Source organism: Tinamus guttatus, unplaced genomic scaffold (assembly GCF_059628265.1).
Source record: "Tinamus guttatus ecotype Peru unplaced genomic scaffold, ASM5962826v1 Tinamus_guttatus_pri_ptg000261l, whole genome shotgun sequence".
NCBI classification, from domain to species: Eukaryota; Metazoa; Chordata; class Aves; order Tinamiformes; family Tinamidae; genus Tinamus; species Tinamus guttatus.
In genome coordinates this window covers 30,896-56,661 of record NW_028288795.1, presented here as the reverse complement: position 1 = coordinate 56,661, position 25,766 = coordinate 30,896, and the positions used below count along the sequence as shown (strand labels likewise).

General features: G+C 63.6%; 3 protein-coding genes across 3 annotated transcripts; 1 reads left to right on the top strand and 2 right to left on the bottom strand.

Annotated features, from left to right (window-relative positions):
- Positions 1 to 1,664: 1,664 nt before the first annotated feature.
- CCDC124 (coiled-coil domain containing 124) lies at positions 1,665 to 11,140 on the bottom strand. The gene is made up of 5 exons (XM_088527175.1): positions 11,056 to 11,140; positions 9,715 to 9,886; positions 2,765 to 2,951; positions 2,342 to 2,456; positions 1,665 to 1,984 (listed from the first exon to the last, which is right to left on the bottom strand). Exons 2-5 carry the CDS (start codon positions 9,871 to 9,873, stop codon positions 1,780 to 1,782), a joined length of 666 nt encoding a protein of 221 aa, XP_088383301.1. The 5' UTR covers positions 9,874 to 9,886; positions 11,056 to 11,140; the 3' UTR covers positions 1,665 to 1,779.
- Positions 11,141 to 11,986: 846 nt separating this feature from the next.
- Positions 11,987 to 16,655, bottom strand: SLC5A5 (solute carrier family 5 member 5). The gene is made up of 14 exons (XM_088527156.1): positions 16,287 to 16,655; positions 16,152 to 16,217; positions 15,919 to 15,970; positions 15,780 to 15,847; positions 15,554 to 15,708; positions 15,341 to 15,481; positions 14,185 to 14,314; positions 13,895 to 13,983; positions 13,703 to 13,815; positions 13,461 to 13,531; positions 13,199 to 13,285; positions 12,893 to 13,092; positions 12,114 to 12,405; positions 11,987 to 12,040 (listed from the first exon to the last, which is right to left on the bottom strand). Exons 1-14 carry the CDS (start codon positions 16,575 to 16,577, stop codon positions 11,987 to 11,989), a joined length of 1,809 nt encoding a protein of 602 aa, XP_088383282.1. The 5' UTR covers positions 16,578 to 16,655.
- Positions 16,656 to 18,315: 1,660 nt separating this feature from the next.
- JAK3 (Janus kinase 3) lies at positions 18,316 to 25,316 on the top strand. Its single transcript, XM_088527064.1, has 23 exons — positions 18,316 to 18,526; positions 18,687 to 18,810; positions 18,914 to 19,025; positions 19,695 to 19,840; positions 19,911 to 20,187; positions 20,275 to 20,397; positions 20,469 to 20,626; positions 20,767 to 20,878; positions 20,954 to 21,140; positions 21,816 to 21,937; positions 22,017 to 22,148; positions 22,235 to 22,319; positions 22,392 to 22,525; positions 22,667 to 22,805; positions 22,884 to 23,035; positions 23,290 to 23,440; positions 23,514 to 23,653; positions 23,863 to 24,052; positions 24,208 to 24,332; positions 24,455 to 24,627; positions 24,701 to 24,818; positions 25,021 to 25,131; positions 25,200 to 25,316. Exons 1-23 carry the CDS (start codon positions 18,322 to 18,324, stop codon positions 25,314 to 25,316), a joined length of 3,333 nt encoding a protein of 1,110 aa, XP_088383190.1. The 5' UTR covers positions 18,316 to 18,321.
- Positions 25,317 to 25,766: the final 450 nt, after the last annotated feature.

Genomic DNA, 25,766 nt, shown 5'->3' with positions numbered 1-25,766 from the left:
TCCCGCCGGAGCGGATCCGCTCCGAGGCTCCGCCGCACCAGCAGAGCCAGCGCCCATTCCCACCGGGAAGCAGCCCGGAAAAGGGGCCCCATCCTTCCCCGCCACCCCTTGCATCCGGGAACAGCATCCCGCTGGATGCGGCCCGCGTGGCCCCGCTGGAGCTGCTCTCCCCTTGGAGCAAAGCCAAATGCCCAAGGAGAGGGATTTTTTTCCAGCCTTTTTCCAACACTTTATTCCTTCAAGAGGTTAACAGATTTTTTTTTCTATTTTTAAATGAATTCAAACACAACAACCTTGTCACAAGAAGGGGGACACCGTGTGCATTCCTCCTCCTTTACCAGCTGGACTTGCTCGAGCAGGGGCAGGGGGGACACGCGCAGGGGCAGGCCCGGCTTTCTTCCCTCTGTTGCTGCCATGGACGTGAGCAGGGTACAAAGAGGGCTTGGGAGAGCCGGGAAAACCAGGAGCGGGAGCGGAGAGCGGGAGGAGGAGCTCGGTTTCAGTGGGGGTTTTCGCCGTTTCCATCTCTTGCAAAGTGCAAACGCCTCTGTGGCCTTCGGAGATGCTCCTGCCGCCCTCCCGGGGCTCTGCTCTCGGCGCCCCGGTACCGGCTCCCGGTAAACCCTGTTTAGCACCACGGGAAGGAGCCGCAGGCAGCTCACGACGTCACTGCTGTGATGAGTTCGTCGTCCCCAGCAAAGGGGCTTGGCCTGGCAGCCCTGGGTCTAGACACGCGCAAGGGACGGAGCCGAGCGGCCACCGTGTCCCTGCTCCCGGCGAGGCCCCCAGGCAGGCACAGCCCCATCCTGGACAGGGCAGGGGACACCGGGCACCTCGAGGGGGCTCAATCCCCCTCCCCAGGCTCCCCTCCTTGCCCGAGCAGGGGCAGATGTGACGGGAGAAGCAGCAGCTCCTCTTTCTGCACCGGTCTTGCACAGGGCTGGTCGCAGCCTCCCGAGGAACCTGACGGTCCCGTGAGTGACACGTGGAGCTCGGGACTCGCCACGCGCGTTGTGAAGCCACCACGGAAGCTGCAGAGAAGTCTGGCACCTCGTGCTCTGCAGGGGACGGGCTGCGGAGTTATTCCAGCCTCCCGTCTTCCAGGGGCAGCAGGAGATTTCTCTTCCATGCAACACTGCACCGAGGGCTTCTACTCCCATCGCGGCTCCTCCTCCCCAGCTGACACTCTGCCAGTCAAAGCTCAAAGACGAGGCTGGCGAGACGCAGGGTCAGCACCAATCCGAGCCTGGAATCTCTTCAGAACATCCCAGTGCCAAACGTGCCACGAGCAACAGAAAACAGGTGCCTCCCTCGTGCTGTTAAATAACTGCAGGCGACGGCGCGGTGCAGCCGTGGCGGAGATGGGGTGAATGCAGGGGCTGGGGGTTAAATGCAGGGTGCCAGGCAGCAGGATGGGGGTCCTACCTCGGCGGGCAGCAGCGCGGATGGGCACTGGGTGAGCACTGCCCATGCTGCAGATCTGCACGCGGGTCAGCAGCTTTTCTGTAACGCAACAACCGGGTTCGAAAGCGGAAAGGTAGTGTCGGTCCATCCAGGTCACACCGCACCGGCTGCCGGCGGAGCGGCCAGGACGGCAGGGAGGAGAGCGGGAGGCTGCAGGGTCCCAGGGCGAGCTGCAGCCCCACGCTTAAATCCAAGGAAAAGACAGAAAGGGAGGGCAGGGAAGGAAGGAGAGGAGGCTCCGTGGGCCTCCCGTTTCACTGGAGCAAAGCCCTGGGGCTCCAGCCCACTGTCTGTGGCGGGTGACGGGCTCTAGTTCTACTTGTGGCTGTTGTAAGCCTTGTGCCTCTGGTTCATGGGGTTCTCTGGGGACTTCATCCACTCCTTCTTGAGGAGCTGTTTGAGCTGGGACAGGCGCATGTTGGGGTTCTCTTGCTTCAGGCGGGGCAGATTGACCTCTTCAAAGGCGGTGAAGGCAGCTTTCATCCGGCGCTCCGGGTGCCGGTCCAGGTCATTGGCAACGCTGTCGGAAAACGGACACGCATCAGGCACCTCCCTGCAGCACCAGCCCCTCGCCCAGCTCTGATCCCCTGTCAGCGCCGCAGAGTGAAGGCAGAACAACTCGCTTGTGAGCAGAAAGCCCCACAAAACTTTCCTGACCACTTCCAATACCCACTACAGAAGATCAGAGCTTATCTCAAGGGCAGAAGGCAGCAGAGACGTCTTGTTCTTGCTGCTGAGATGGAAATTTGCAGTCAAAGGGCAAAACAGAAGTTTGGCCAGCTGGGAAAGGATTCCAGTTTTGGGGAACAGCTGCAGAACTTCTCACAAGGAAAACCAGCCCTTCAAAGGGGAGCACCAAAGTGACACAGCCACGTACCTGAGGACAGCAATGGCATCTTCAATCGTCCTGGCCTCCACTGTTCCTTCCTCCAACACCCTTCTGTTGATGTTCTCTTCCAAGGGAACCTCCAAGTGGGTCTTCTCCTTTTCCACTGCACAAAAAAAGAAAACCCCTCAGAAAAGGCAGCCTTTGCCTAACCTCTGGCTGACAAGCACTTTGGAGAAAGCATTGGCAAGACTCAATCTACAGCCCCACTTAGCTACAGTTTTGGAAATTAAAGCACCTGTTTTGCAACCCCCCCAAAGGTGGCAGGTTTCTTTTTCCTCATTTCGATGTGGGGGGTTAGACACAGACACAGCAAAGCACGTGGCTTTCAGTGACTGCACATCGGGAAGGATCAGTCCCCTCTTCCTTTCCCCAGCCCCTCTTGCACAGCGCAAAGGAAGGGCTGCACCAAACCTGTGTCTGCATTCTCCTTCTGCTGCTGGTCTTTCCTGATGGTCTCCTCGATCTGGGCCCTGGTGACTTTGCCCGGAGTGACCTGCTTGGGTGACTTCCCCTTCAGCTTGGAGTCCTCCTCCTCCAGCAGACGCTGCAGCTCCTTCTTGCGCTCCAGCTGCTCCAGCCGCCGCTTCTCCCTTTCCTCCTAGAAGGGTGGAAGAACCAAGTCACCTCCAGCCTGCTGCAGCACAGGGATCAAACTATCCCCTACAAGGGCAGGAAAGAGATGCTTGAGGAGAAACAACTGCTTCATTCCCATGGCTAACGGAGCATGGACCTTGTCTTACACGAAAGAAAGTTTGGCCAGTTCCTCCCTGGATGTTAGTTTGGCCAGTTCCTCCCTAGATGTTCAGCAATGATAAATTGTCCTGGCTCTTCAGAAATAATTCTCCATTCCTTGTCCCATCTGCAACCTCGCTGGCTCCCCGCAAGGTCGCTGCGAAACACAACCCGCTGTCCAAGGAGCAGCCGGGACTGCTGACAACCAGGGCGAGTTTTCCACTTTGATTCCAGTGAGTGGCTGCAGGTTAAAAGTTCAGCAGCTGTTTGAGACAAACCAGTCTAGAAGCTGAACCCGTTTCCCAGGTCTTGCTGAACTGAAGCACCTCCCGGAGCACTTTCAATCTAACACAGGGGTTTGAGAGCCACTTTGTCCTCTATGCCTTGGCCAGAGGCCACCAGGAAACAGGCTCTTAGGGGCTTTCAGCACTTTGGCTTCAAGATTTATTTCCCCTCCTTTCCTAAAGTTCCTAAGCTCTAGAAAAAGAATAACAAATAGAAGCAGGAACTCCAGATAAGCATCTTTTTGTCTAGGTCAGTGTCACAGGCCACAGAGCGCCTCATATTTAGGTTAGTTACACGGGCACACTTAATTATGGGTCTCTTCTATTATTCACAAGGTTGGCACAACTAACCCACAGGGCTGGGACAGGACGGGGTCAGCTCGAGAGCAGCCGTGCAGCAAAACAAGGGCGGCAGGACCGCGAGCGCTGCGGCCAGCAAGGAGGCCAGGGCACGGCCGCTGCAGAGGCTCTAAATAAGGCAGGGCTTGAGATGTAATTAAAAAATGCAAGTCGCTCCATTTGCAAGGAGAACTCATCAAAACAGAGCATCTAAGCCCACGAAGGTGGAATTGAACAAGCCCTAGGGCTGTGGCTCCCATCCACGGGAAGGGCTAGGCCTGGCTTTCAGTCCACATTAAGAAGGGGAAGATTCTCCTGCCTCTGCTTCCGAGCAGCTGCCATCAAGGATGGGGAAAATAAAAGCCATTACAGGGAGGAAGTTTTTATTAATACCATTGGCAGGCTCCAAATTCTTGGTCATTAAGTGCTTAGTGCTCTGCCTTGAGATGTAAGGCCAGGGTAATTGGACTGTGAATTACATCAAAGGGCCAACTCATTTACTTAAGACGCAGCCTTTTTCCTTGCCCACTGCCTTCCTGTTGGGCCTCTCCCTCTTTTAGTGAAGAGTAAACAAACGGACTCAGATTAACAGGGACTGCCCTCACTGCCACAAGGATACAGGGGGTAAGGGCAGCCCCGGGTGCTTTCCCTGCCTCCCGCTCCAAGTGCCGCTTCCAAAACCTGCTGCAATGCTCCCAAAACCCGCTGCAATGCTCCCAAAACCTGCTGCAATGCTCCCAAAACCTGCTCCGACGCCCCCAAAACCCGCTCCGACGCCCCCAAAACCCGCTCCGACGCCCGGCAGCTCCAGGAAGGCAGGGAAGCAGCCAGCCTGGATTGCACCATGCGCACTCCCCTCTGCACCCCGAGACCCGCCGTGGGGACTGCAACTCCATCCCATCCCAAAAACCCCGTCCCAGTGCGATTTGCAAGAGCTCCTGCAATAAAACCCGGGACGCCGACGAGCAGGATGTTAACAGGGGGATGAGCAAGCGCGGGAGCAGCCATGGATACAGCGGGATACGGCTGCCGTGGCCGGAACATGGATTAATGCTAAAAGAAACCGGCCCCTTCCCGCCCGAATGAGGCAACGTGAGGAAACTGCTGGCACAAGGAGCACGGTCGCAAGGTGCTGGGATGCGGTTTGCGTAATCCGGGAGAGCGATGGAGGGTGGAAACACACGTCCTAATGACCTAATGAGGGAGGAGAGCAGGACACGCCAGCCCAGAAATGTTATTTATAGTTAGAGGAGCTTATCTTTTACCCCTGCTTATTACAGGAGAACTGTCCTACACGGCAGCCAGCTCAGCAGTCTGTTTCCCTCTACAAAGCCCCATCTGGGATGATGATCTGACAGTGCAGAAATTCAAGGATACTGCTCTGCTGCTTTTAGCTCTTTTCAACTAAAAATCTCCCGATAGGATATATCCACTTAGCGGGGAGGAAACGGAGATGCAAGCAGGGTGCAGAGCTGCCTTCCTGCACCTGATGCTGCAGAGCACCTCTGGTTACTCCTCCAGCTCCCTTCTCTAGCCACTGGACTATGCTACTCTCTGGCATTTATAATTGAGTTTCTATTTACGGAAAATAAATAAGCCGGCACCACTACTAATTTGTCACAAGACCTGCACGCTCGGGTTTGCCCCACAGCCCTCGCTTTCCAGCCTGCTCTGCGCCGGCCCTTGTGTTCAAAAGCACAAACGGAGCCATGGGGCAAAAAAACAGGGTTTTGAGCACAAAACCCTGAAAACGTCAGCGTCCCAAGGCCGCTCCGGGTGGCTTTTCCAACAGGCTGCTGTAACACGGAGGTCAAACTGTGTCCTTTGGGGAAGCCTCTCCAGCCCCGTCGGAGCCGAGGTTGCGGATACGAGGTGCCTCCGTGCAGGTCCTGGCCGCGAGGTCTCGGCTCCACATGGATTTCTCTTGCAGCACACGCGTAATTTCTCTCTCTGACTCCAAAACAGTCATTTTGGAAAACTTTTCTCAGGTTGGGGCAAACCAAACTCACCCTTTGTGCCAGCGCAATCAATCAGCTTAAGTGTCCCGATGAAAGTGAGGCCTGGGGTTCTCTACATGAAACGTACCTGAGCTATTAGAAAGCTGGAAGGGAAACAAGGAATTTTCTCACTCGACTTCGCTACACTAGAAGAAGCAGGGGATGCGATTTCTTTAGCTGGACTGAAACATCAAAAATTCCATAGGAACTTAAGGAAAAATTTCTTCCCAGTGAGGGTGCCAGAGCACTGGAACAGGCTGCCCAGAGAGGTTGTGGAGTCTCCTTCTCTGGAGATCTTCAAACCCACTTGGACGCAGCCCTGTGCCACGTGCTCTGGGTGACCCTGTGTGTGCAGGGGGTTGGACTAGATGATCTCTAGAGGTCCCTTCCAACCCTAAGCATTCTATGATTCTATGATTCTGTGACATTCCTGTTCATGAGGAGCTGTATTTTAACATGCTCGTTTCTAGCTTGCGGAGGACAGCCCCAGCACGGAACAATTTGTTGGCTTTCAGAACAGCCTCCTGCCTGCTAGAGGGAAGGAGAGCAGGCGAGGGCGAGTGGTCAGAAGCAGCAGAGCCCCCAGTCAACCTCTGGGCAGGGAGCCCGAGGGTTGAGCGATGCAGAATGTGATGCAGTTGGCAGGAGAGAGGTCCCCAAGGGATGTGGAGCCTGTCCAAGCACCCGTGGGGCTCTCGGCGAGGAGCAAACACCCTTCTTGTGCCCACAGGAAACCTGGGCAATGCCACAGCAGGGCCAGGGAGGTTTGTTGTGGGGCTCGGCCTTGTGTTATCGGGTGCTGCATCACTCCGTTCCTGGTGTTTCTCCTCCAAGCCACTGGATCTCAGTGCTGGGAAGCCCGTACTACAGGAACGTCCTCTAAAGAGGAGAGGAGAGTCATTTGATCTGCTTAACATTTCATCTGAGTAAGAGCTGGTGCTCACAGCTGAGTAATTCCGAACTGAATCAGAGGAGAAGGAAAGAGAAAAAAAAAAAAATATCGCCCTTCACCAGCCTGTGACACCACTGCGGTTGGGCCCTGCCAGCACGCAGAGCCTGGCACCCCATAGCCCAAAACAGGGCTTAGCAGGAACGAGAAAGACACAAAACTCCAGCACAAAGCAGGCTGCTGTCCTGCGGGCCGAGTCCTTTGCATTTAGCCTGAATTTAGCCTGCATTTAGCCTGGAATTTTCAGACAGGAGCATGGGAAGCCTCCTTGCTCCCGTGGGCTCCCTTTGGCTGCTCTTGGCCATTGCCATGGAGCAGAGCCCTCCAGAGCAGGGCAGCAACACGGCCCGGCCAGCGCCGCGGGGCTGGGCAAAGGGGCGAGGGGATTCGGGCAGCTGCAAGAAACCGTTTTCCTGGAGTCTCCCAAGCCAGGGCACTCGGCAAGGAGCCCGGGAAGCTGCAGCGGGAATGGGTGAAAGGGCCGCTCCGCCCTCGGCCCGGACGTCCCCTGTCTGGGAATGAGATGGGGAATGAGCCCGCGTCCTCGCAACAGCGACGTTTCACCCCGCGCGAGGTGGTTTTGGGCACGGGGCTGCGGCCACAGCCAGGCCTGGGTGCCGCGTGGAGGCTCCTCGGGTCGTCCCAGCCCGTTGACCGGGCTGGGACCCTCACCGTGGCGATTCCAGCACCGGAGCCACTTGAGCTGATTGCACAGACACAAACACCCAGCCAGGAGCGTCACCCTCCAACTCTGCACAGGAAGAGCGGAGCGGGAAGGAAGGATGGCGGGAGATACCTGGGCGTTAAGAGAAAAGCATTATCTGCGTAAAACCCTGAGCATTTCGACAAAACAAAGCACATTTTGTTCTTTCCAGCCTCAGCTCTCCCGGGAAGGTAACAAGCTGACTTGTGCTGGAGCAGGGATGCACATACTGCAGGCTGGCGACACGAGCCCAGCTGCTCCTTTCTGCATCACAGAGCCACCAAGTCACCCTCTGTTAGCCAAAACCATCTCAGCCCCTGCCAGGGGGACGTTAAAAGACACTAAAAACCAATAAGTGGAAACCCAGCTCAAGGAACAGGCCAGTCACCACGCGATGATGATGAAGATGCCATGAGCAAAGCGCTGCAGTTTGAGCTTCCCCACACCCAAACGTTCACGTTGCGCCATGCGACGCGTGTCACCGGCGCTCAGCCAGACCGGACTGCCACACGCGGGGCCACCGAAGCCCAGAACGGTGGCGGCGGCGGCAATCGCGGGTTACATTCCCATGGATTTCACCGAGGAGCTGCTGGGCACCTGCGGGGAGCAAGGGGATTAAAGGGGACCCGCATGTTCTGCTTTCAACACACATCCCGCTGGGTAATGTCCCCAGAGCGCTTGCTCACTCCCTCCTCCTCCTCACGCAGGAATTCGGAGGCGCTGGTGCTTTTCCAGAGCAGTTAATGTGTTACTGCCATCGCCTGGGGAGCCGGGGAAGAGCCGCTCCAGCGCCGACCCCGCGAGGCCAAGAACACCCGAGAACACCCTCCTGCTCCTGCTGTCACATCCTCCTCCGCGCTGTCACCACGGGGCCCCCCTGCAGCACGTGGCTCCCCCCATGCCAGCACCACCGCCAAACAGCTCCGTATTCCAGACTTGGAATCCGCTCAGTGCTTTGACTTGGATGAGGAGGGCAGGACACCCGCATCCCTTCCCCGCTGGGACGGCTCCCGCGCGCCACGGAGCTGCTCCAGGCCTGGAGAGCCGCCCCGCACACCCAGGGGACGTCAGGACAGGGCGGGCAGGGAGCAGTTGCTCAACGCGCGGCGACGTGCTGCAAGAGCCGCGAGGAGGGCGCAGCGGGGCCGGGCGCGCACCGCCCTGCCGAGCACGGCGCGTCCCCGGCGCCGCTCCCATCCCTCCTCTCAGGCCCTTCCTGCTTTTGGGAAGAGCCAGAAACCCTGCGGGACAAGCAGCGAAGCACGGAGCAGCGGTGCCGACCGCTGGCTTCTCCCCACTGCAGCCCGAGGCTCCGCCAGGTTAGAATCATAGAATCACAGAATGCTCAAGGTTGGAAGGGACCTCTCGAGGTCACCTAGTCCAACCCCCTGCACACGCAGGGTCACCTAGAGCACGTGGCACAGGGCTGCGTCCAAGCAGGTTTGAAGATCTCCAGAGAAGGAGACTCCACAACCTCTCTGGGCAGCCTGTTCCAGTGCTCTGGCACCCTCACTGGGAAGAAATTTTTCCTTAAGTTCCTGTGGAACTTAAGGTTTGCGGCCAACAATCCGGCTCACGAGACACTTTGCCCATGCAAAGCTCCAAAGCCCCTCGCTCACAAGAGGCTGTTTTGGAAAACCATTAAAATAGGTCAGCGTTGGCAAGACCTTAAGTAGAACAGTAATAAGACCTTGTTCCAGGAAATAATTAGGCAGCGTTACGAGACCACGTTTGGGAACAGCACGCAGGGCTCCGAATTCCAAGTGTCAAGACGCGTATTGGGGGGTGAATTCAAACAAACACGCAGAGCACAAAGCTATCAAGGTCACAGGGACACGCTGGCTTCCTGCCCGCTGCTTGGTTGCTGAGCTCAAGTAGCAACAAAGTTCACTAAGCACCAAAGAGCTTACACACACAGCGAGCAGCACAGAACAGTAACCCCATAAATTCCATTTATGACACTGACAAACTCAGAAAGAAAAAAAAGATGAAGACCTGCCAAGTCAAACAATCAAGCCCTATAAGGTACGGTTTTGATCACTTAATTCAATTTTAAGTGATTCCGACACTAAGGCTTTTTCTGTCTCCCTTGGGAACACAGCTCTAAGATCGACAGGATTTTTGAATTACGCATCAAAGCTTACACTTACTCCCACACTCTGCTTCTTTTAGCTCCCAGAGAAGACACCAGCTCCAGCTTTTTTTTTGCAGGAAAACTAAGTGCAGGACAACGGTCTGAGATACAGTTGCAGCTTTGGGACAGGGGAACAGAAGCAATACTCTAAGTAGACTTGAATTTCCAGGGCTTAGCATAAGCTCAGCTAGAAAGTTCCCGTTCTCCCTGTCTAGCAATTCACCTTCCTTTGCTCCTTCCTCATCACGTGTTTGTCTTCATCCTTCCAGTAGGCATCTTCCAGCTCCTGCTGCCGCTTGGCATCGGCTGCTGCCTTTGCCTCAGCTTTCCTTGCGCGGGCAGCAGCCGACTTGGTGTTTTCACCTTGGAACTTCTTGGGCATCACTCAAGGTGCTCTGCAGAGGAGGAGGAAACCAAACACACAGCCTAAGAGCCTGACCTCGGGTTTACCACAACCCCTCGACAAGCAGGACCTTAAGCCCAGAGCATGAAAATTCCCTTTCATTTTTGCCCCAAAGTGTTTCAAAACCCTGGAAAGAACAGATCTGGCAGTCACAGCTCGCTCGGGAAGGGCTCTGCTCGCTCCACCCTGGATTTTAAGGGAATTGGCGACAATCCCTTCCACCTCGCTGTGGCAACACAACAAATGGAGCGGCTGGGGTCCTGGTTCTGGGTCGAAAGCACCCCGGGCGCATGAACCAAAACATTCTGCACAGAGCCGTGCTGCTGAGATAAAATAAAGCTGCGTGTTTGGACCAGCGGGGCCCAGGGCAGGTTTGGAGAAGCGACTGCCACCCACAGTGAGGGTAACGCAGCGCAAACCCCCCATCCAGGCCTCCGGTAACGCACACACACCCACGGGGTCACGCTTAACTGGGATAAGCGACCACAGGGAGACGCTTTGAGTTCCGCTTATGTCATCAAGGCAGGAAAAAAAAAAAAAAAAAGGAAAAAAAAATAGAAATCTAAAAAACATGTGAAACAGGAGCCCAGCAAAGAAAGTCAGCTGGGCGCTCTGAGGGGCCCATGGGGACACCGCGGACGGCTCTGGAGCCGTCACTGTGAACGGCAGATAAGCGTTTGACACACGACACGAAAAGCAACAAAAGAAAGGGTTTATTCGGGGCGAATTCCTTAGGTTTATTCGGGGTTTGTTACCCGAATCTCGAGATTTTTGAGGCCCGGGCTGGTCTGGGGCTCCGCGGCAGAGGCCGAAGCCCCTGCTCGGGCGGCAGGACCCGGGGGGCCGTAACGGCCGCGTCCCCCCTGGGGCTTCTGCCCTGGCGCTGCCCCCCCCCCCCCAGTGTCGCCCCTGTCCCCAGGCCTCACCCGGCTCCCCGCCCCCCACTCCCAGAGCCCCCATTGGACCCTCCAGACCTTCCCCTGTCCCCCCCGTCCCCCGGCCTTTCCTTGTCCCCCCCACGACATCCCCCCAGCTCCTCCCGCTCCCGCGCTCCCCCGCTCGCCCTGTCCTCCCGCCATGGCGGCTCAGCCCCCCCCCGTGACCCTCCCTCTGCCGCCCGCCCTTGTCCTTCCCCTGCCGCCGCCCCGGCCCCGCTCCTACCCGGTCCCCGCCGCGCCGGCCGTCGCGCTCGTTTCACGTCACCGCTCCGCGCCGTCGCCGAGAAAGGGGAGCGGCCGCGCCCGCCGCCGGCTTTTCACGGCCCGCGTGGCGCCGCCGCCATCTTTGTTGAGGGCATGACCCGCCTCGCCGCGGTCACGGCGCCGGGCTCCGCGGCGGAGCGGAGCGCAGTGGGGTGGGGAGGATCAGCGAGGCGCGCGGAGGCACCGGCGCACCCAGAGCGGGCCGGGACAGGACGGGCACGGCGGCAGCCGCATGGCTCCCGCTGGCCCAGCTCGCCCCGGCCCGACACAAAGATGGCGCCGCCGCCCCTCCCCATGGCGGTGCCCCAAGATGGCGGAGGGCGGGCCGCCGGCAAGATGGCGGTGTGAGGTGATGGGCAGCGGGATGGAGCTGTTCCGCTGTTCCCCCCTTTCCCACGTGTGTCTTATTGTCTCATTCCCACGCGTGCTCCGGTCTGCACGTGCATCTCATTTCCCCACGTGAACCATACACATCCCATTCCCAGCCATGTCCCATTCCCAGCCATGTCCCATTCCTGGATGTTTCCCGTTCCCTTCTGTCATGTATCCGCACACGTCCCACGCCCATGTGAATCCCCTTCCCAGGTGTGTTCCACTCCCATGTATCCCATGCCCATATATGTTCCATTCCCATGTGTATCCCATGGTATCCCCATTCCTATGGTACCCCGTTCCTATGGGTCTCCCAAGCTCCTTCTCGCATGTCCCCACACACATCCCGTCTCCCACTCCAGTTCTCTCAGGGAGCCCTGTCCCGGATGCGCCTGGATGTGCTACTGCTGAGCGCTCCCATTTCATTGCTTTTATTGCCACTGGAGGCCGGGAACGGGGGATGTTTCCATGGAGAAGCGTCCCCATGTCCCCACATCCCAGTGTCCACGCGCAGGACCCTACACGTGGGTCTCCTGCAGCAGCCGGTCGGCAGCATCGGGGAGCTCCGGACCCTGCGGAGAGCGGTTGGGCTGGGAGCGCTGCCGCCGACCCTGGGCTCACCCCGCTGGCTCTGCTGTCACCTACCTTGGGTGTCCCCTCGGCCGGAGCTGCCGAGGACGCCCGCAAGGCCACATCCCACCACAGCACATCCGCAGGCGGCCGCTTCGCGGGGCCTGCCGGAGAGCCGGAGCTGCGGGAAGGGGCTGCCAGCACCCGCTCCCCGCTCCGATGGGCTGCGTCGTCCCCAGCGGGGACGTCCCTGCGGGACTCACCTGCCAGGTAGCTGGCCAGCACCCCGACGGCCACGGTGCCCAGCGTGCCCAGCGCCCCGTAGTACAGGTAGGACACAGCGTAGAATTCCCCTAGGATCGCCGGCCTGCGCAGAAAGCAGCATTGCACCCATGCCAGATGCATTGGTGCAGCAAAGTGGGACGGCATCGCTGCAGCAAAGCAGAGCTGCAACAATGCAGGGATGCAAAGAGGCACCAAAGCGGGGGGGGCTACTGCTGCGGAGCAGGCTTGCACTGGTGCAGCCAAGCACGGATGCACAGGTGCAGAACTGCACCGTCACCTGCAAGCAGGGATGCGCCAGTGTGATCAAGCAGGGATTTGCTATCACTGGCATGCATGAATGCACTGCCACATGTATGCACCGTTGCAACCAAGCACGGCTGCAATATTGCAGTGATGCGCCATCGCAGCCAAGCATGGTCGCACCATTTCAGAGATGCAGCATCGCATGCGAGCAGGGATGCACCGCCACATCACGCAGCAGCTGCATTGTCACCAGCAGCAGAGCAGGCAGCGTGGGGACAGCAAGGGAGCAGCAGTACATGCACGTGCATCGTCCCTGCACTGCTCACCGTGCCGGGGCCGGCGGGGGCTCCCGCGGCAGCAGCGGGTCCAGCAGGACGGTGCCGTTGGCGCTGCGGTTGCGTGGCGGGCAGAGGGCGGCGGAGGCCGGCAGCACACCGGTGACGGCGGTGCCCGGCGGGTGCACCGTGCCCCCCACGGCCACCCACATGGAGAGGGCCAAGCCGGCGCTCAGCCCCGCGAACGCTCCCTGCGGCGGAGGAAAAGGGTCGCGCGGTGCCCGCGGAGCCTCCGGCCGGATCCGGCACTCGTTCCGGAGCATCCAGCCGCACCACCCCGGCCCGTCCCGCACTCACAGCCGTGTTGCACACCGGCACGAACATGCCCAGGACGAAGGCTCCCAGCAGCGGGCCGCTTATCGCCCCCATGACGGTGAAGGAGCCCTGGAAGGTGCACGGAGAGCTCTGCCCCATGGGGACAGGGGACACATCCAGCAGCGCCCGAGGGCTCCTCGGAGCTGGATCTCCACACGGCAGCCCTGCGGCTCCAGCACGCTCCAGGGGGCAGGCGGTGGCACGTGGCGGGATCCGTGCTTGGCCGGAGCGCGTCAGGGCTCACCTGCAGCACGCCGCCGCCGAGCAGCGAGGCCAGCGCCGCCACCGTGATGCATGCAGTGCCGTAGATGAGCGCTGCAGAGGAGACGGGAGAGCTCAGGCAGGGTGGCTGCAGCGCCAGGGCACGGGATGTCACGGCACGGTGACATCAGCATGGCACGGTGGCATCAGCATGGCACGGTGACATCAGCGCGGCACAACGCGGCAGGGCAGCCTGGGCACGCGCTCGTCCCCGTCCCCACTCACACAAGCCCTTGGAGACCTGGGACAGCCTCCGCGGCGGCAGCGCAGGCATCCGCGGCTTGATGAGGTCCTCCACGGTGACGGCCGCCATGGCGTTGATGCTGGTGGAGGCCGTGCTGGGACAAGGGCACAGGGCCGCGCTCAGCCCCGCGGCGGCACCGCGCGCCCCTTCCCCGTGGCCAGAGCCCCCCTCACCTGAGGGTCCCGCTGTAGGCGCAGGCCAGGAAGAGCCCTGGCACCCCCGGGTACGACTCGAAGATGTCCAGGACCAGGTAGGGCATGTACTGAGCGGGGAGAGGGCTGCATCAGGGTGACAGCAGGGTCCCTGCCCTGGCTCGGGGCCCCCAGGGCTCCCCGGCAGAGCTTGGCCCCTCCTGCGTCACGGCTGAGACGAGGGCCCAGGTGTCCTGCCTCTCCGTTCCCCGTCCTGCCCCGCTGCCCTCGATTGGGCGCTCGAGAGGGCAGCTAGAGGCTGCTGGTGGTACCTGGTCCGGGGCTGAGATGTAGCCAGCGAGCAAGGGGTCGCAGTCCTTGTACAGCGCAAACATCACAAGGCCACAGGCCACCGCGCTGGAGACGATGACGGAGAGCCCCACTTGATTGACCAGCAGCGCTCTGCAAGCACAGTGAGAGCCAGCCCGGTGCAGCCCGCCCAGAGCCCGGCACGGGGCACGGAGACATCCCAGTCCAGGGGCCTCGGGGGATCTTGTCCCTTCCCTGGGCCCTGACCAGCATGGCAGGGTGCCAGGGGGACACGTTGTGGCTGCAGGGTCCATGCGGGAGTGCTGGGTCCATGCAGGAGGCTGGGTCCATGCCAGGATTGCAGGGGCTGTGCGGGGGTACAGATCTCATGCAGCGGTGCAGGGTCCATGCAGGGGGGTGCAGGTTCCATGCAGGGGGGTGCAGGATCCATGCAGGGAGAGCTGCGTTCATGCAGGGGGTGCAGGATCCATGGAGAAGGTGCAGAATCCATGCAGAGGCTGCAGGTTCCATGCAGGGGGCACAGGATCCATGCGAGGCGGGTGCAGGATCCATGCAGGGAGAGCTGGGTTCATGCAGGGGGTGCAGGATCCATGGAGAGGCTACAGGTTCCATGCAGGGGACACAGGATCCGTACAGGGAGAGCTGGATTCATGCAGGGGGTGCAGGATCCATGCAGGACAGATGCAGGTTCCATGCAGGGAGAGCTGGATTCATGCAGGGGGTGCAGGATCCATGCAGGGGGTGCAGGATCCATGCAGGGGGTACAGGATCCATGCAGGAGAGTGCAGGATCCATGCAGGGAGAGCTGGGTTCATGCAGGGGGTACAGAATCCATGCAGGGGGTGCAGGATCCGTGCAGGGAGAGCTGGATTCATGCAGGGGATGCAGGATCCATGCAGAGGCTGCAGGTTCCATGCAGGGGGTACAGGATCCATGCAGGAGAGTGCAGGTTCCATGCAGGGAGAGCTGGGTTCATGCAGGGGGTCCAGAATCCATGCAGAGGGTGCAGGATCCGTGCAGGGAGAGCTGGGTTCATGCAGAGGGTGCTGGGGCCATGCACGGGGCAGAGGGTCCCTGCAGCACTTACAGGGGAGGCTCCATGGGGCCGGGATCAGGGTCCCACACGGGGTCAGGCCCCCCCGGTGCCCCCCCACTCACACGCGGGCCTCCCTCTCGCTGCGGCAGGCCACGTAGCGCTGCACCTGCGCCTGGTTCACGCCGTACATGGAGAGCCAGAGCAGCGTGCCGCCCAGCACGAACGTCCAGAGCGTGTAGCGGCTCCGCGGGTCGGGGTCGAGGCTGGCACACGAGCACGGGCTGAGCCCCAGCGTCCCCACCAGCAGAGACGTCCCCCCTCGCCACCCCACTCACTCGAGCAAGTTCAGCCGGGAGCCGTTGGCAGCCGCGGCCAGGACGCTGGCGGGGCCCCCGGCCAGCAGCACCCCCCGCGTGATGACGGCGACGAAGCCCGCGAGCATCACGAAGACCTGGAAGACGTCGGTCCAGACGACGGCCTTCATCCCGCCCTGCGGCGGAGCATCGCGGCGTGAGCGCGGCGCTGGCCCCGCGCGCGCCCGCGGTGCCCGTCCCGGCTCACCAGGGTGGTGTAGAAGGTGCAGACGGCGCCCGTGGACAGCAGCGATGCCCAGATATCCAGGCCGGTCACTGCGGGGGAGCGCGAGGCGTGAGCTGCGCGTGGGGACAGGAGCGCGTGGGGAGCGCGCGGGCGCCCGTACCCTGGTTGAGGATCAGCGCAGGGGCGTAGATGACGATCCCGGTGTAGAGCATCTGCGGGTGCGGGAGGCTCAGGGCTGGGGCGGCCGCGTGGCGCCCCGTGCGAGCGCACGCTGCACCCCGGGAGCCGTCGCAAAGAGCCGCCCCGCTGCTTGTTTGCCCAGCAAGCGAGCCCGAGTGGGGACCAAGGGCAAATCGAGCCCCCCTATCCACAGCGGCCACCCTGTCTACGCACCGTGGCCACCACGTACTGCGCGGTGCCGCAGAGCCGCACGCTCCGGCTGAAGCGCCGCTCCAGGTACTGGACAGAGGAGAAAGTTGCTGTTAATTGCGGGGGAAGAAGAAGGGTCCCCCCGGCCCCGACACCCACCTCGTAGGTGCTGGTGAGCCCCAGGCGGTGGAAGACGGGCAGGAAGAGCAGCGCGGTGAGCAGGGTGCTGAGCAGCTGGCCCAGGCACATGCAGAGGAACTTGGCGCCGTAGCGGTGCGCCTCGGCCGGCACCCCCAGCACCTGCACGGCCGACATGAAGCTGGCGGCGAGCGAGAGCCCCACGGGCACCGCCGCCATGCGCCGGCCGCCCATGAAGAAATCCTCCGAGGTCTTCTGGCCGCCGCGCGACAGCGCGTGGAAGAGCCCGATGCCCGTGGACACGAGCAGCATGAGCGCGAAGACGGCATAGTCGGCGAGGCCAAAGGTGCGCGCCGCCGGGCTCCCCGCCGCAGCCAGCGTGGCGGCGCAGACCCCGCGGATCCCGCGGACGGATGGAGGGACGGACGGACGGACGGCGCCGCCGGACGCTCGGCAGCGGCGAGACTGGAGCGAGCGCGGTTATCAGGTGACCTTGTGCGCGGTCGGGAGCATCGCGGCCGGACGCGGCCCCGGCCGCCCCGCGCCGCGGGGGCCGCGCGAGGCCCGGCCCAGCCCCATGCGCAGAGGGGCCCCCATCCCGCCCGGCTCAAGCGGGAGGCGCAGGCTGGCGGGGGGGAAAAACCGGCCGAGCAAAACGCGGCTTTGGGAAGGGATGAAGCAAAACAAGCCCCAGCTGTGCCGGAGGGAGCGCATTCCCTGCGGCAGCGGCAGGGCCGGCACCGAGGGGAGTGGGGCCGGGATGGGGGTGGCCAGGGCCCTGGGGCGATGGGAGCCGCTCGGTGACGCGGGGCAGGAGCCGCTCTGGGTGCCGGAGCTGGTTTAGGGCACTGGGAAGGGATGGCAGGTGCTGTGGGGACTGTGTCCAGCATCCCAAGGGACTCCAGTGCTGGCCTGATGCTGCTGTGGCCAAGGTCCGTTCAGCTCCCAGTCTCCTTCTCTGATCCCTGCACACACGGGAAGAGCAGCTCTGGGGCTGACCCATCCTTCATCCTATGGCACCTGCAGGGATGGAGAGCGCCCATTGGGGCCCACAGCGGAGCATGGCCCCGCTCCCCCTGTCTGGCACCGCTTCCAAGAACTGGCAACATGGAGCAGCAGGAAGGGGAGACCAGCGTGCGGCTGGGCCCTGCACATCCCTCGGGCACCGCGCGGAGATGCCCAGCCTGGATGCGCAGCACTGCGCTGTCCCGGGGCACACGCAGCGCCATCGATGGGCCTGGCCCCATCCCTGTCCCCAGCCCCATCCCCATCCCATTCCTGCTGGGGGGACCCGAGTGCATCCTCCTCCACGCAGGGAATGAGCAGGGGACAGGGATGCGCTGGCCAGGGGCCACCCTGGCGCTTCCCGAGGCAAAAGGAGGGGGTGGCACAAGGAAGCCGTGCCAGCTCCGGGCGGGCCCATGTCCCTTATCACCCTCTGCGGCCCCTCTGCGCCCCGGGGCCCTGTCACCCCCCTCCCTTGCCAGGAAGTTCCCCGGCGCTCGACGATGCCGCAGGCAGGAAGGAAGTCGCCCAAGGGGGGTTTTTTGCTCTCCCCATCTCCCTCCTACGCAGCCCGGGTGCTCCAGCCCCGCCGGGAGCCACTGCCGGGGCCGGAGCGGTGGGTGCCAGCGCGGCCTTGGGGACACAGCAGGTACAGGGGGGCACAGCGGCGATAGCGAGGGCTGGGGGCAGCGGGACGGCGCCCGGGGGCAGCGGGACGGGTACCTTGGTTGCCCCTTCTGTAATGGAAGCACCGGGCGGCCCAGGCGGCTGCTCCCGCTCCCAAGGATCCTCCGTGGGGTTCCCACCCCACGGCACGGGAGAGCCCACGGGAAGGGCGCGCGGGCAAGGCGAGCGCCCCGGCTCCTGCGCCCGTCCCCGCTGCCGCCCGGGGCCAGCGCTGCTCTCTGGGGTGGCTCCGCAGCCCGGGCAGGTCCCTACGCTCGGAGTGGGGGGTCCCTTCCCGGCGGCGCAGCCGGGATCCTCCCTGCGAGCTCTGGGATGGACGGACGGGGCCGCCCTGAGCACCGTCGCTGTCGTGGCAGCGCCGGCCATGGCGCCGCTGGGCGAGGAGACGCCGCTGATCGGGGAGCGCTCGTGCAGCCTCTCGTCCACGGAGACGGGGACGCTGCAGGTCTTCCTGTACCACCGAGCGCCCCGCGCCGGCCCCGCCGGCCCGGACTCCGCCGGCGTCCTCACCTTCACCTTCGGCGAGTACACGGCCGAGGAGCTCTGCGTCCGCGCGGCCAAGGCCTGCGGTGAGCGTCGGCACAGCCGCGGAGGGACCCCCCTGTCCATGGGGGGACCCCATGGCCGGTGCCATCCCGGGCACCGGAGGCGCTGGGGGAGACGGACGCGTTGCCCGGCCGTGCATCCTGCCCCGGCGCTGCGGTGGCACGTCCCTCGCTGTGTCCCCAGGCGTGCTGCCCGTCTGTCACTCCCTCTTCGCCCTGGCCACCGAGGATCTCACGTGCTGGTTCCCCCCCAACCACGTCTTCACCGTGGACGACTCGTGCAGCCAGGTCGTGGTCTATCGCATCAGGTAGCGCCGCGCGGCCACCCGGGGACTCTCTGATGGCTGATAAGGGCTGTGCACGTCGCAGCTCCTCAGGGCAGAGCCGAGCCCTGTCTGTGCTCCCTGGCAGGTTCTTCTTCCCCAACTGGTGCGGGCTGGGACAGTCGCACCGGTTCCAGCTGATGAATGACCGGGCCAGCGCAGTCCTGGACTACCCCGTCATTGATTACCTCTTTGCCCAGGTGAGCCCTGCGGGGCTGGTGTCCTGGGGCACCCAGGTCTGCAGGCTAAAGGCTCCTGTGGCTTCTCGGGTGTGTTGTACGTGTTAACCTCAGTGCCATGCCACCCTGTGCCGCTGTCCTTGCTGGTCCCTGTGCTGCTGCCTGTCCCTGCGCCCCCCGGGACTGTGATGCCCGCAGGATGGTGGCTCAGCTGAAGTTGCCCATGGGTTTGGGAGCTGCCAGGCCCAGGGACGGTGCCGTCTTTGCTCTTACCTGGGCACCAGCAGGAAATCAGAGGGAGGATGCGACTCAGGTGCCAGGGCACCGTGCTGGGCACAGGGCCTGGCCGGGTCAATATTGGCATCGGCAGCCCCAGGGCCACAGTGGGATCAGCAGGATCTGTCCTGGATACTCCTGTTAGCCATGGCCTTGTGCATGCACCAAGGGTTGTGGATGTGCCTAAATGCACCGAGGGTTGCACTTGCCCATGCATGCACCGAGAGTTGCACATGCTCATGCCTGCACTGAGGGTCGTACATGCTCCTATATGCACCGAGGGTTGCACTTGCCCGTGCATGCACCGAGGGTTGCACTTGCCCATGCATGCACCGAGGTTTGCACGTGCTCAGGGTGCAACAAGCAGGGACTGGGGTCCATAAGGGGGTCCGGGCTGAGCCACCCCGTCCCCAGTCCCGCAGCGACTTCGTGGGTGGGCGCACGGAGGTGGCGCTGAGCCTGCAGACGCAGGAGGAGTGCCTGAGCCTGGCGCTGCTCGACATGCTGCGCATCGCCAAGGAGAAGCAGCAGAGCCCGCAGGAGACCTTCAGCTGCATCAGGTGCGTGGGGGGCAGCACGGGGGGTCCCCCCGCGGCCCCGCCGCCCGCTCACGCGCCCGCTGCCCCGCAGCTACAAGTCGTGCCTGCCCGAGCGGCTGCGCTGCCAGATCCAGCAGCACAGCTTCCTCACGCGCAAGCGCATCCGCCGCCGCTTCGGCAAGTCCCTGCGCAAGATCGGCGGCTGCCGGCCCGACGGCCGCTTCCTCAAGCTCAAGTACCTGCTGGACCTGGAGCGGCTGCAGGCGCGCTGGGCCGAGGAGAGCTTCCCCGCGCGCTCGCCCGCCGCCGCCGTCACCATCCACGTGGCCGGCGGGAGCGGCGTCTCCTGGAGCTGCAGCGGGGCCGAGGTGCGGGGGGACCACGAGGGACTTCGGCGGTGAGGAGCGGGGGGACGTTTGGGGGTGACGTGGACACCAGCCTCGTTCCCTGCCCAGAGCCGCCAGCACTTCTGCGACTTCCCCGACATCGCCGACATCAGCATCAAGCAGGCGAGCCGGGACGGCAGCCCCGCCGAGAACCGCGTCGTCACCGTCACCAAGACGGACACCCGGGTGCTGGTGAGCGCGCGGAGGGGCTCTGGGGGGCCAGGGCGGCGGGGCCGGCCCCGCTCAGCCCGCGCTCGCCGCAGGAGGTGGAGTTCCCGTCGCTGCGGGAAGCCCTCTCCTTCGTGGCCCTCGTTGACGGCTACTACCGCCTGACCGCGGACGCCCAGCACTACTTCTGCAAGGAGGTGGCCCCTCCTCGGCTCCTGGAGGACCTGGAGAACGGCTGCCACGGGCCCATCAGGTGGGTGCTGGCACCCGGCGTGCAAATACTGGGGTCATTCCCTCAGCAGCGTCTCCGCGCCGGGGCTCTGCTGGGCAGGGGGCACCGGACGGGCCCACGGGACCCTCCGTGGGCGCCGACGCCGTCCCCGCCGCCCGCAGCTCCGAGTTTGCCGTGAGCAAGCTGAAGGCGGCCGGGAGCCGCGCGGGGCTCTACCTGCTGCGCCGCAGCCCGCAGGACTTCGACAGCTACCTGCTCACGGTGTGCACCGAGGTGAGCGCCGCGCGGCGCCCGCGCGCGCCCCGCGCAGGGGACAGCCCCGCGCTCAGCCGCCGCTCGGCCCCGCAGACCCGCTCCGGCCCGGACTACAAGCGCTGCCTGATCCGGCGGGACGAGGACGGCCGCTTCGTGCTGGCGGGGGTGCCGCGGCGCTTCTGCAGCCTGCGCGAGCTGCTGGGCACCTACGGGCGCTGCGGGCTGCAGGCCGAGGGCGCCCGCCTGCGCCTGGCCGCCCGCTGCCCGCCCCAGCCCAAAGGTGGCACCGCCGGGACGGACGGGAGGGCTGGGCGCCGCGGGACGGGTGACGACGCGCTGGGCTGGGTGACGCCGTCGAACAGCCTGTGTGACATCACAGTGGGCTGTGTGACACCACAAGCAGGCTTTGTGATGTCATGGAGCAGCCTGTGTGATGTCACAATGGGCTGTGTGATGTCACAGAGCAGCCTGTGTTATGTCACAGTGGGCTGCGTGGCACCACAGCAGGCTGTGTGATGTCATGGAGCAGCCTGTGTGACGTCACAGTGGGCTGTGTGATGTCACAATGCGCTGTGTGATGTCATGGAGCAGTCTGTGTGATGTCACAGTGGGCTGTGTGACGTCACAGAGCAGCCTGTGTGACATCATGTTGGTCTGTGTGACATCACAGTGGGCTGTGTGACACTACAGCAAGCTGCGTGATGTCATGGAGCAGCCTGTGTGACATCACAGTGGGCTGTGTGACGTCACAGAGCAGCCTGTGTGGCGTCACAGTGCTGTGCGACACCACAGCAGGCTGCAGGATGTCATGGAGCAGCCTGTGTGATGTCACAGTGGCCTGTGTGACGTCACAGAGCAGCCTGTGCGACGTCACAGTGGCCTGTGTGACGTCACGGCCGGCCGTGTGACATCATGGCGGGCCGTGTGACGTCACGCTGCTGCTCTCCCGCCCCAGAGCGCTCCAACCTGCTCATCGTGCGCAGCGGCTGCCCCCGGCTGCCCGGCTCCCCGCCGGCCCCGCGCCGCGGCCTCCCGCACATGACGTTCCACAAGATCAGCCCCGAGAGCCTCGCGCGGGTAGGGGGGCACCAGGGCGCCGGCGGGACGGGCACGGCGGGCAGGGACCCCGTCCCCAGCGTCCCCGCTGCCGTGGCAGGGCGAGAGCCTGGGCCAGGGCTCCTTCACCCACATCTACAAGGGCGTCAAGCGGGAGCAGAAGGAGGACGAGTACTACCAGACGGAGGTGGTGCTCAAGGTCATGGACAGCAGCCACCACAACTGCTCCGAGGTGAGGGCGACCCCCCCCAGCCATGTCCCCATGTGTCCCGCTCCGGGGTCCCCTGCAGCCCCTGACACAGCCTCCCTGCCTCCCAGTCCTTCCTGGAGGCTGCCAGCGTCATGAGCCAGCTCTCGCACAAGCACCTCGTGCTGCTGCACGGCGTCAGCCTGGGCAAGGACAGTGAGTAGCGTCCCCGGGCGCCGCGAGGCCGCCGCTCGCTCCCCGCACGCCAACCGCCCCGGCCGCCCGCAGGTATCATGGTGCAGGAATACGTCCGGTACGGGCCCCTGGACCTCTATCTGAAGAAGAACCACGGCGAGGGCAAGGTGACCACGAGCTGGAAGCTGCAGGTGGCCAAGCAGCTGGCGCACGCCCTCAACTACCTGGTGAGCCACCACCAGTGCCGCGGTGGTGGCATCCCGCAGTCTCATCCTGCAGATTCTGAGTACACCCATCCCACGGCTCCCATGCATCCGTGTCCTGTGGAATCTCCAGCCCTGATCCCAGCATCTCTCTCCCGTGACCAGGAGGACAAAAAAATCACGCACGGCAACGTCTCCGCTAAGAAGGTGCTGCTGACGCGGGAGGGGGACACGGCCAGTGGGAGCCCACCCTTCATCAAGCTCAACGACCCCGGAGTGAGCGTCACCGTCCTGGCCAAGGACAGTGAGTGCGGGGAACGGTGGCACAGGGGGTCCCGGGGCTCCTGGCCGGGCGCTGACGGGTTCGTGCCGCTCTCCGCAGCGCTCGCCCAGCGCATCCCCTGGGTGGCCCCCGAGTGCGTCAGCAACCCCCAGAGCCTGGCGCTGCCGGCCGACAAGTGGAGCTTCGGGGCCACCCTCTGGGAGATCTTCAGCGGTGGCAACATGCCCATGAGCCTGCTGGAGCCGCAGGAGGTAACGTCACCAGCCACCCTGTGTCACCAGCCACCACGTGTCACCCACCACCCCGTGTCACCTGCCACCCTGTCCTGTCACACTCGCCTGGGCGCAGGGGGACATGGCGCAGCTGATGCCTCAACCTGGCAGCCCAGGAGGTGCTGGGTGATGCTTGGGGTGATGCTTGGGGCATGGGTGACACTTGGGGCATGGGTGATGCTCAGGGCCAGGTACCCACAGCACATCTCGAGCGGTCCCTCCTGCACCCGCAGAAGCTGCGTTTCTATGAGAGCTGCCACCAGCTGCCCGCGCCGAAGTGGACCGAGCTGGCCACGCTCATCGCGCAGTGCATGGACTACGAGCCGCGGCACCGGCCCTGCTTCCGCGCCGTCATCCGCGACCTCAACAGCCTCATCACCTCCGGTGAGCCCGGGGCGGCCGCGGCGGGGATGCGGCTCCGCGCCATCCTCACCGCCTCACCCCTCGCTTCCCTCAGATTATGAGCTGCTCTCGGACCTGTCCCCGGGGGACGCGGCACCGCGCGACAGCTTCTGGGGGTACGAGCACGTGGCCATGCAGCACGACCCCACGCTGTTCGAGGAGCGGCACCTCAAGTACATCTCGCTGCTGGGCAAGGTGAGGGCTCGGAGCACGCGGGGGTCCCGGGGGTCCCGGTGCTTTGGAAGCTGCTGCACAGCCCTGCGGTTCTCCCTGGCATCCCCAATGTGTCCGGGGGCTGAACGCACCTTGCGGGGTGGGTGGCAGAGGCACCCCGTGCATGGGGACACGCCAGCGGACTCCCTGCAGCCTGCGTCCCCAAATGCCACCCGTCTCTGCCCGGCCAGGGCAACTTTGGCAGCGTGGAGCTGTGCCGCTACGACCCGCTGGGTGACAGCACTGGCGAGCTGGTGGCCGTGAAGAAGCTGCAGCAGGACTCGGCCAAGGAGCTGCGGGACTTCGAGAGGGAGATCCACATCCTGCACTCGCTGCAGCACGACTTCATCGTCAAGTACCGCGGTGTCTGCTACAGCCGCGGTGAGCGCGGCGCCGTGGGGCCGCACGGCCCCAGTGCTCAGCACTTGCATTGGGATCCTCCAGGGAGAGCCCGTTCCCATGGCACAGCTGGTTCTGGAGCTGCAGTGCTGTCCCCAGTGCACGGGGACATCGGTGACATCTGTGCCTGTCCCCAGGGCGCCGCGGCCTGCGGCTCGTCATGGAGTACCTGCCCAACGGGTGCCTGCGGGACTACCTGCAGAAGAACCAGCACCGCCTGGAGCACCGGACCCTGCTGCTCTACGCCTGGCAGATCTGCAAGGTGGGCGCGCGGGGACACGGGCCACCCGCGCTGCGCTGGCCGCCCCAATGCACTGGGAACATCCGTGTGGGCAGCGCGTGGCCCTGGCTATGGGTCACGGTGAGCCCTGTGCCCCTGCGCAGGGCATGGAGTACCTGGGGGCGCAGCGCTGCGTGCACCGCGACCTGGCCAACAGGAACATCCTGGTGGAGAGCGAGAGCCACGTGAAGATCGGCGACTTCGGCCTGGCCAAGCTGCTGCCGCAGGGCAAGGACTATTACATGGTGCAGGAGCCCGGCCAGAGCCCCATCTTCTGGTGAGGGCACGCGTGGCGCTGGGGATGCCGCGCGGCTCGGCCGGGCTTGGTGCTCAGCACCCTGCGCCGGCAGGTACGCGCCCGAGTCCCTCGCGGACAACGTCTTCTCCCGGGCGTCCGACATCTGGAGCTTCGGCGTCCTCCTCTACGAGCTCTTCACCTACAGCAACAAGAGCAAGAGCCCCTCCGAGGTGAGACCGCCCCGGGGTCCCCACTGACCCCATGGGCACCAGTGCAGGAGGCTTCACTCTCCTGCGCCGGGTCCAACCCCGGGGGTTGGTGCTCCTGGCTCCATCCGTCCATCACCACTGAGTCGGGGGGGACACACAGCCCTAACTGGGGGGATGCTGGCACCCCCCGGCCCGCACCCACAGCCATCGCGGGTGCCCACAGGAATTCCTGCGCATGATGGGCACCAACAAGGCAGCGCAGATCATCTGCGCCTTGCTGGAGCTGCTCAAGGAGAACCGGCGGCTGCCGGCGCCGGCGGGCTGCCCCGCGGAGGTGAGCGGCGCCCGGGCGCGCGGGCGGGCGCACGCGGCGCCGCCGGCACTCACCGCCCTCGCCCGCAGGTCTACGCGCTCATGCAGAGCTGCTGGGCCCTGGCACCCGGCGCCAGGCCCACGTTCGGAGAGCTGGCGCCCCGCATCGAGGCGCTGCGCGACGGGCGCAGCAAGGGGCGCGGGTAGCGCCGCGAGCGGCTCCCTCCCGGCGCGCCGCAGGGACGCGCGGATGTAGCGACGCATGGATGCAGCGACGCTCCCGCACGCTCTACGGGATGGAGGAAAGGGGAGTGCGGAGCCACAGACACACAGATCCTGCACCGATGTTGACCTGGCCCGGCCTAGCCACTCAGCCACCTCTAAGGACCAGGATTGTCCCCATAACCCCCCCAGTTCCCCCCATACTGCAGCCCCCCGGCCTGGGGCAAAGGAAGAGCTGGGGACCACGGTGCGGCCCCCTGGACCGCGACACCCCCAGGGCTTCCCCTGTTTCGTCTCCTTTGCCCCCAATACCACTGCCCTCACCACTGCACGTGGCCGATTCCTAATAAATTGTCGTAGAATTTTTCCACGGAACAAGACAGAGAGGAGGAAGGACAGGACCTCATGGGCAGGCAGCTCCCCAGGGAGGGAAAT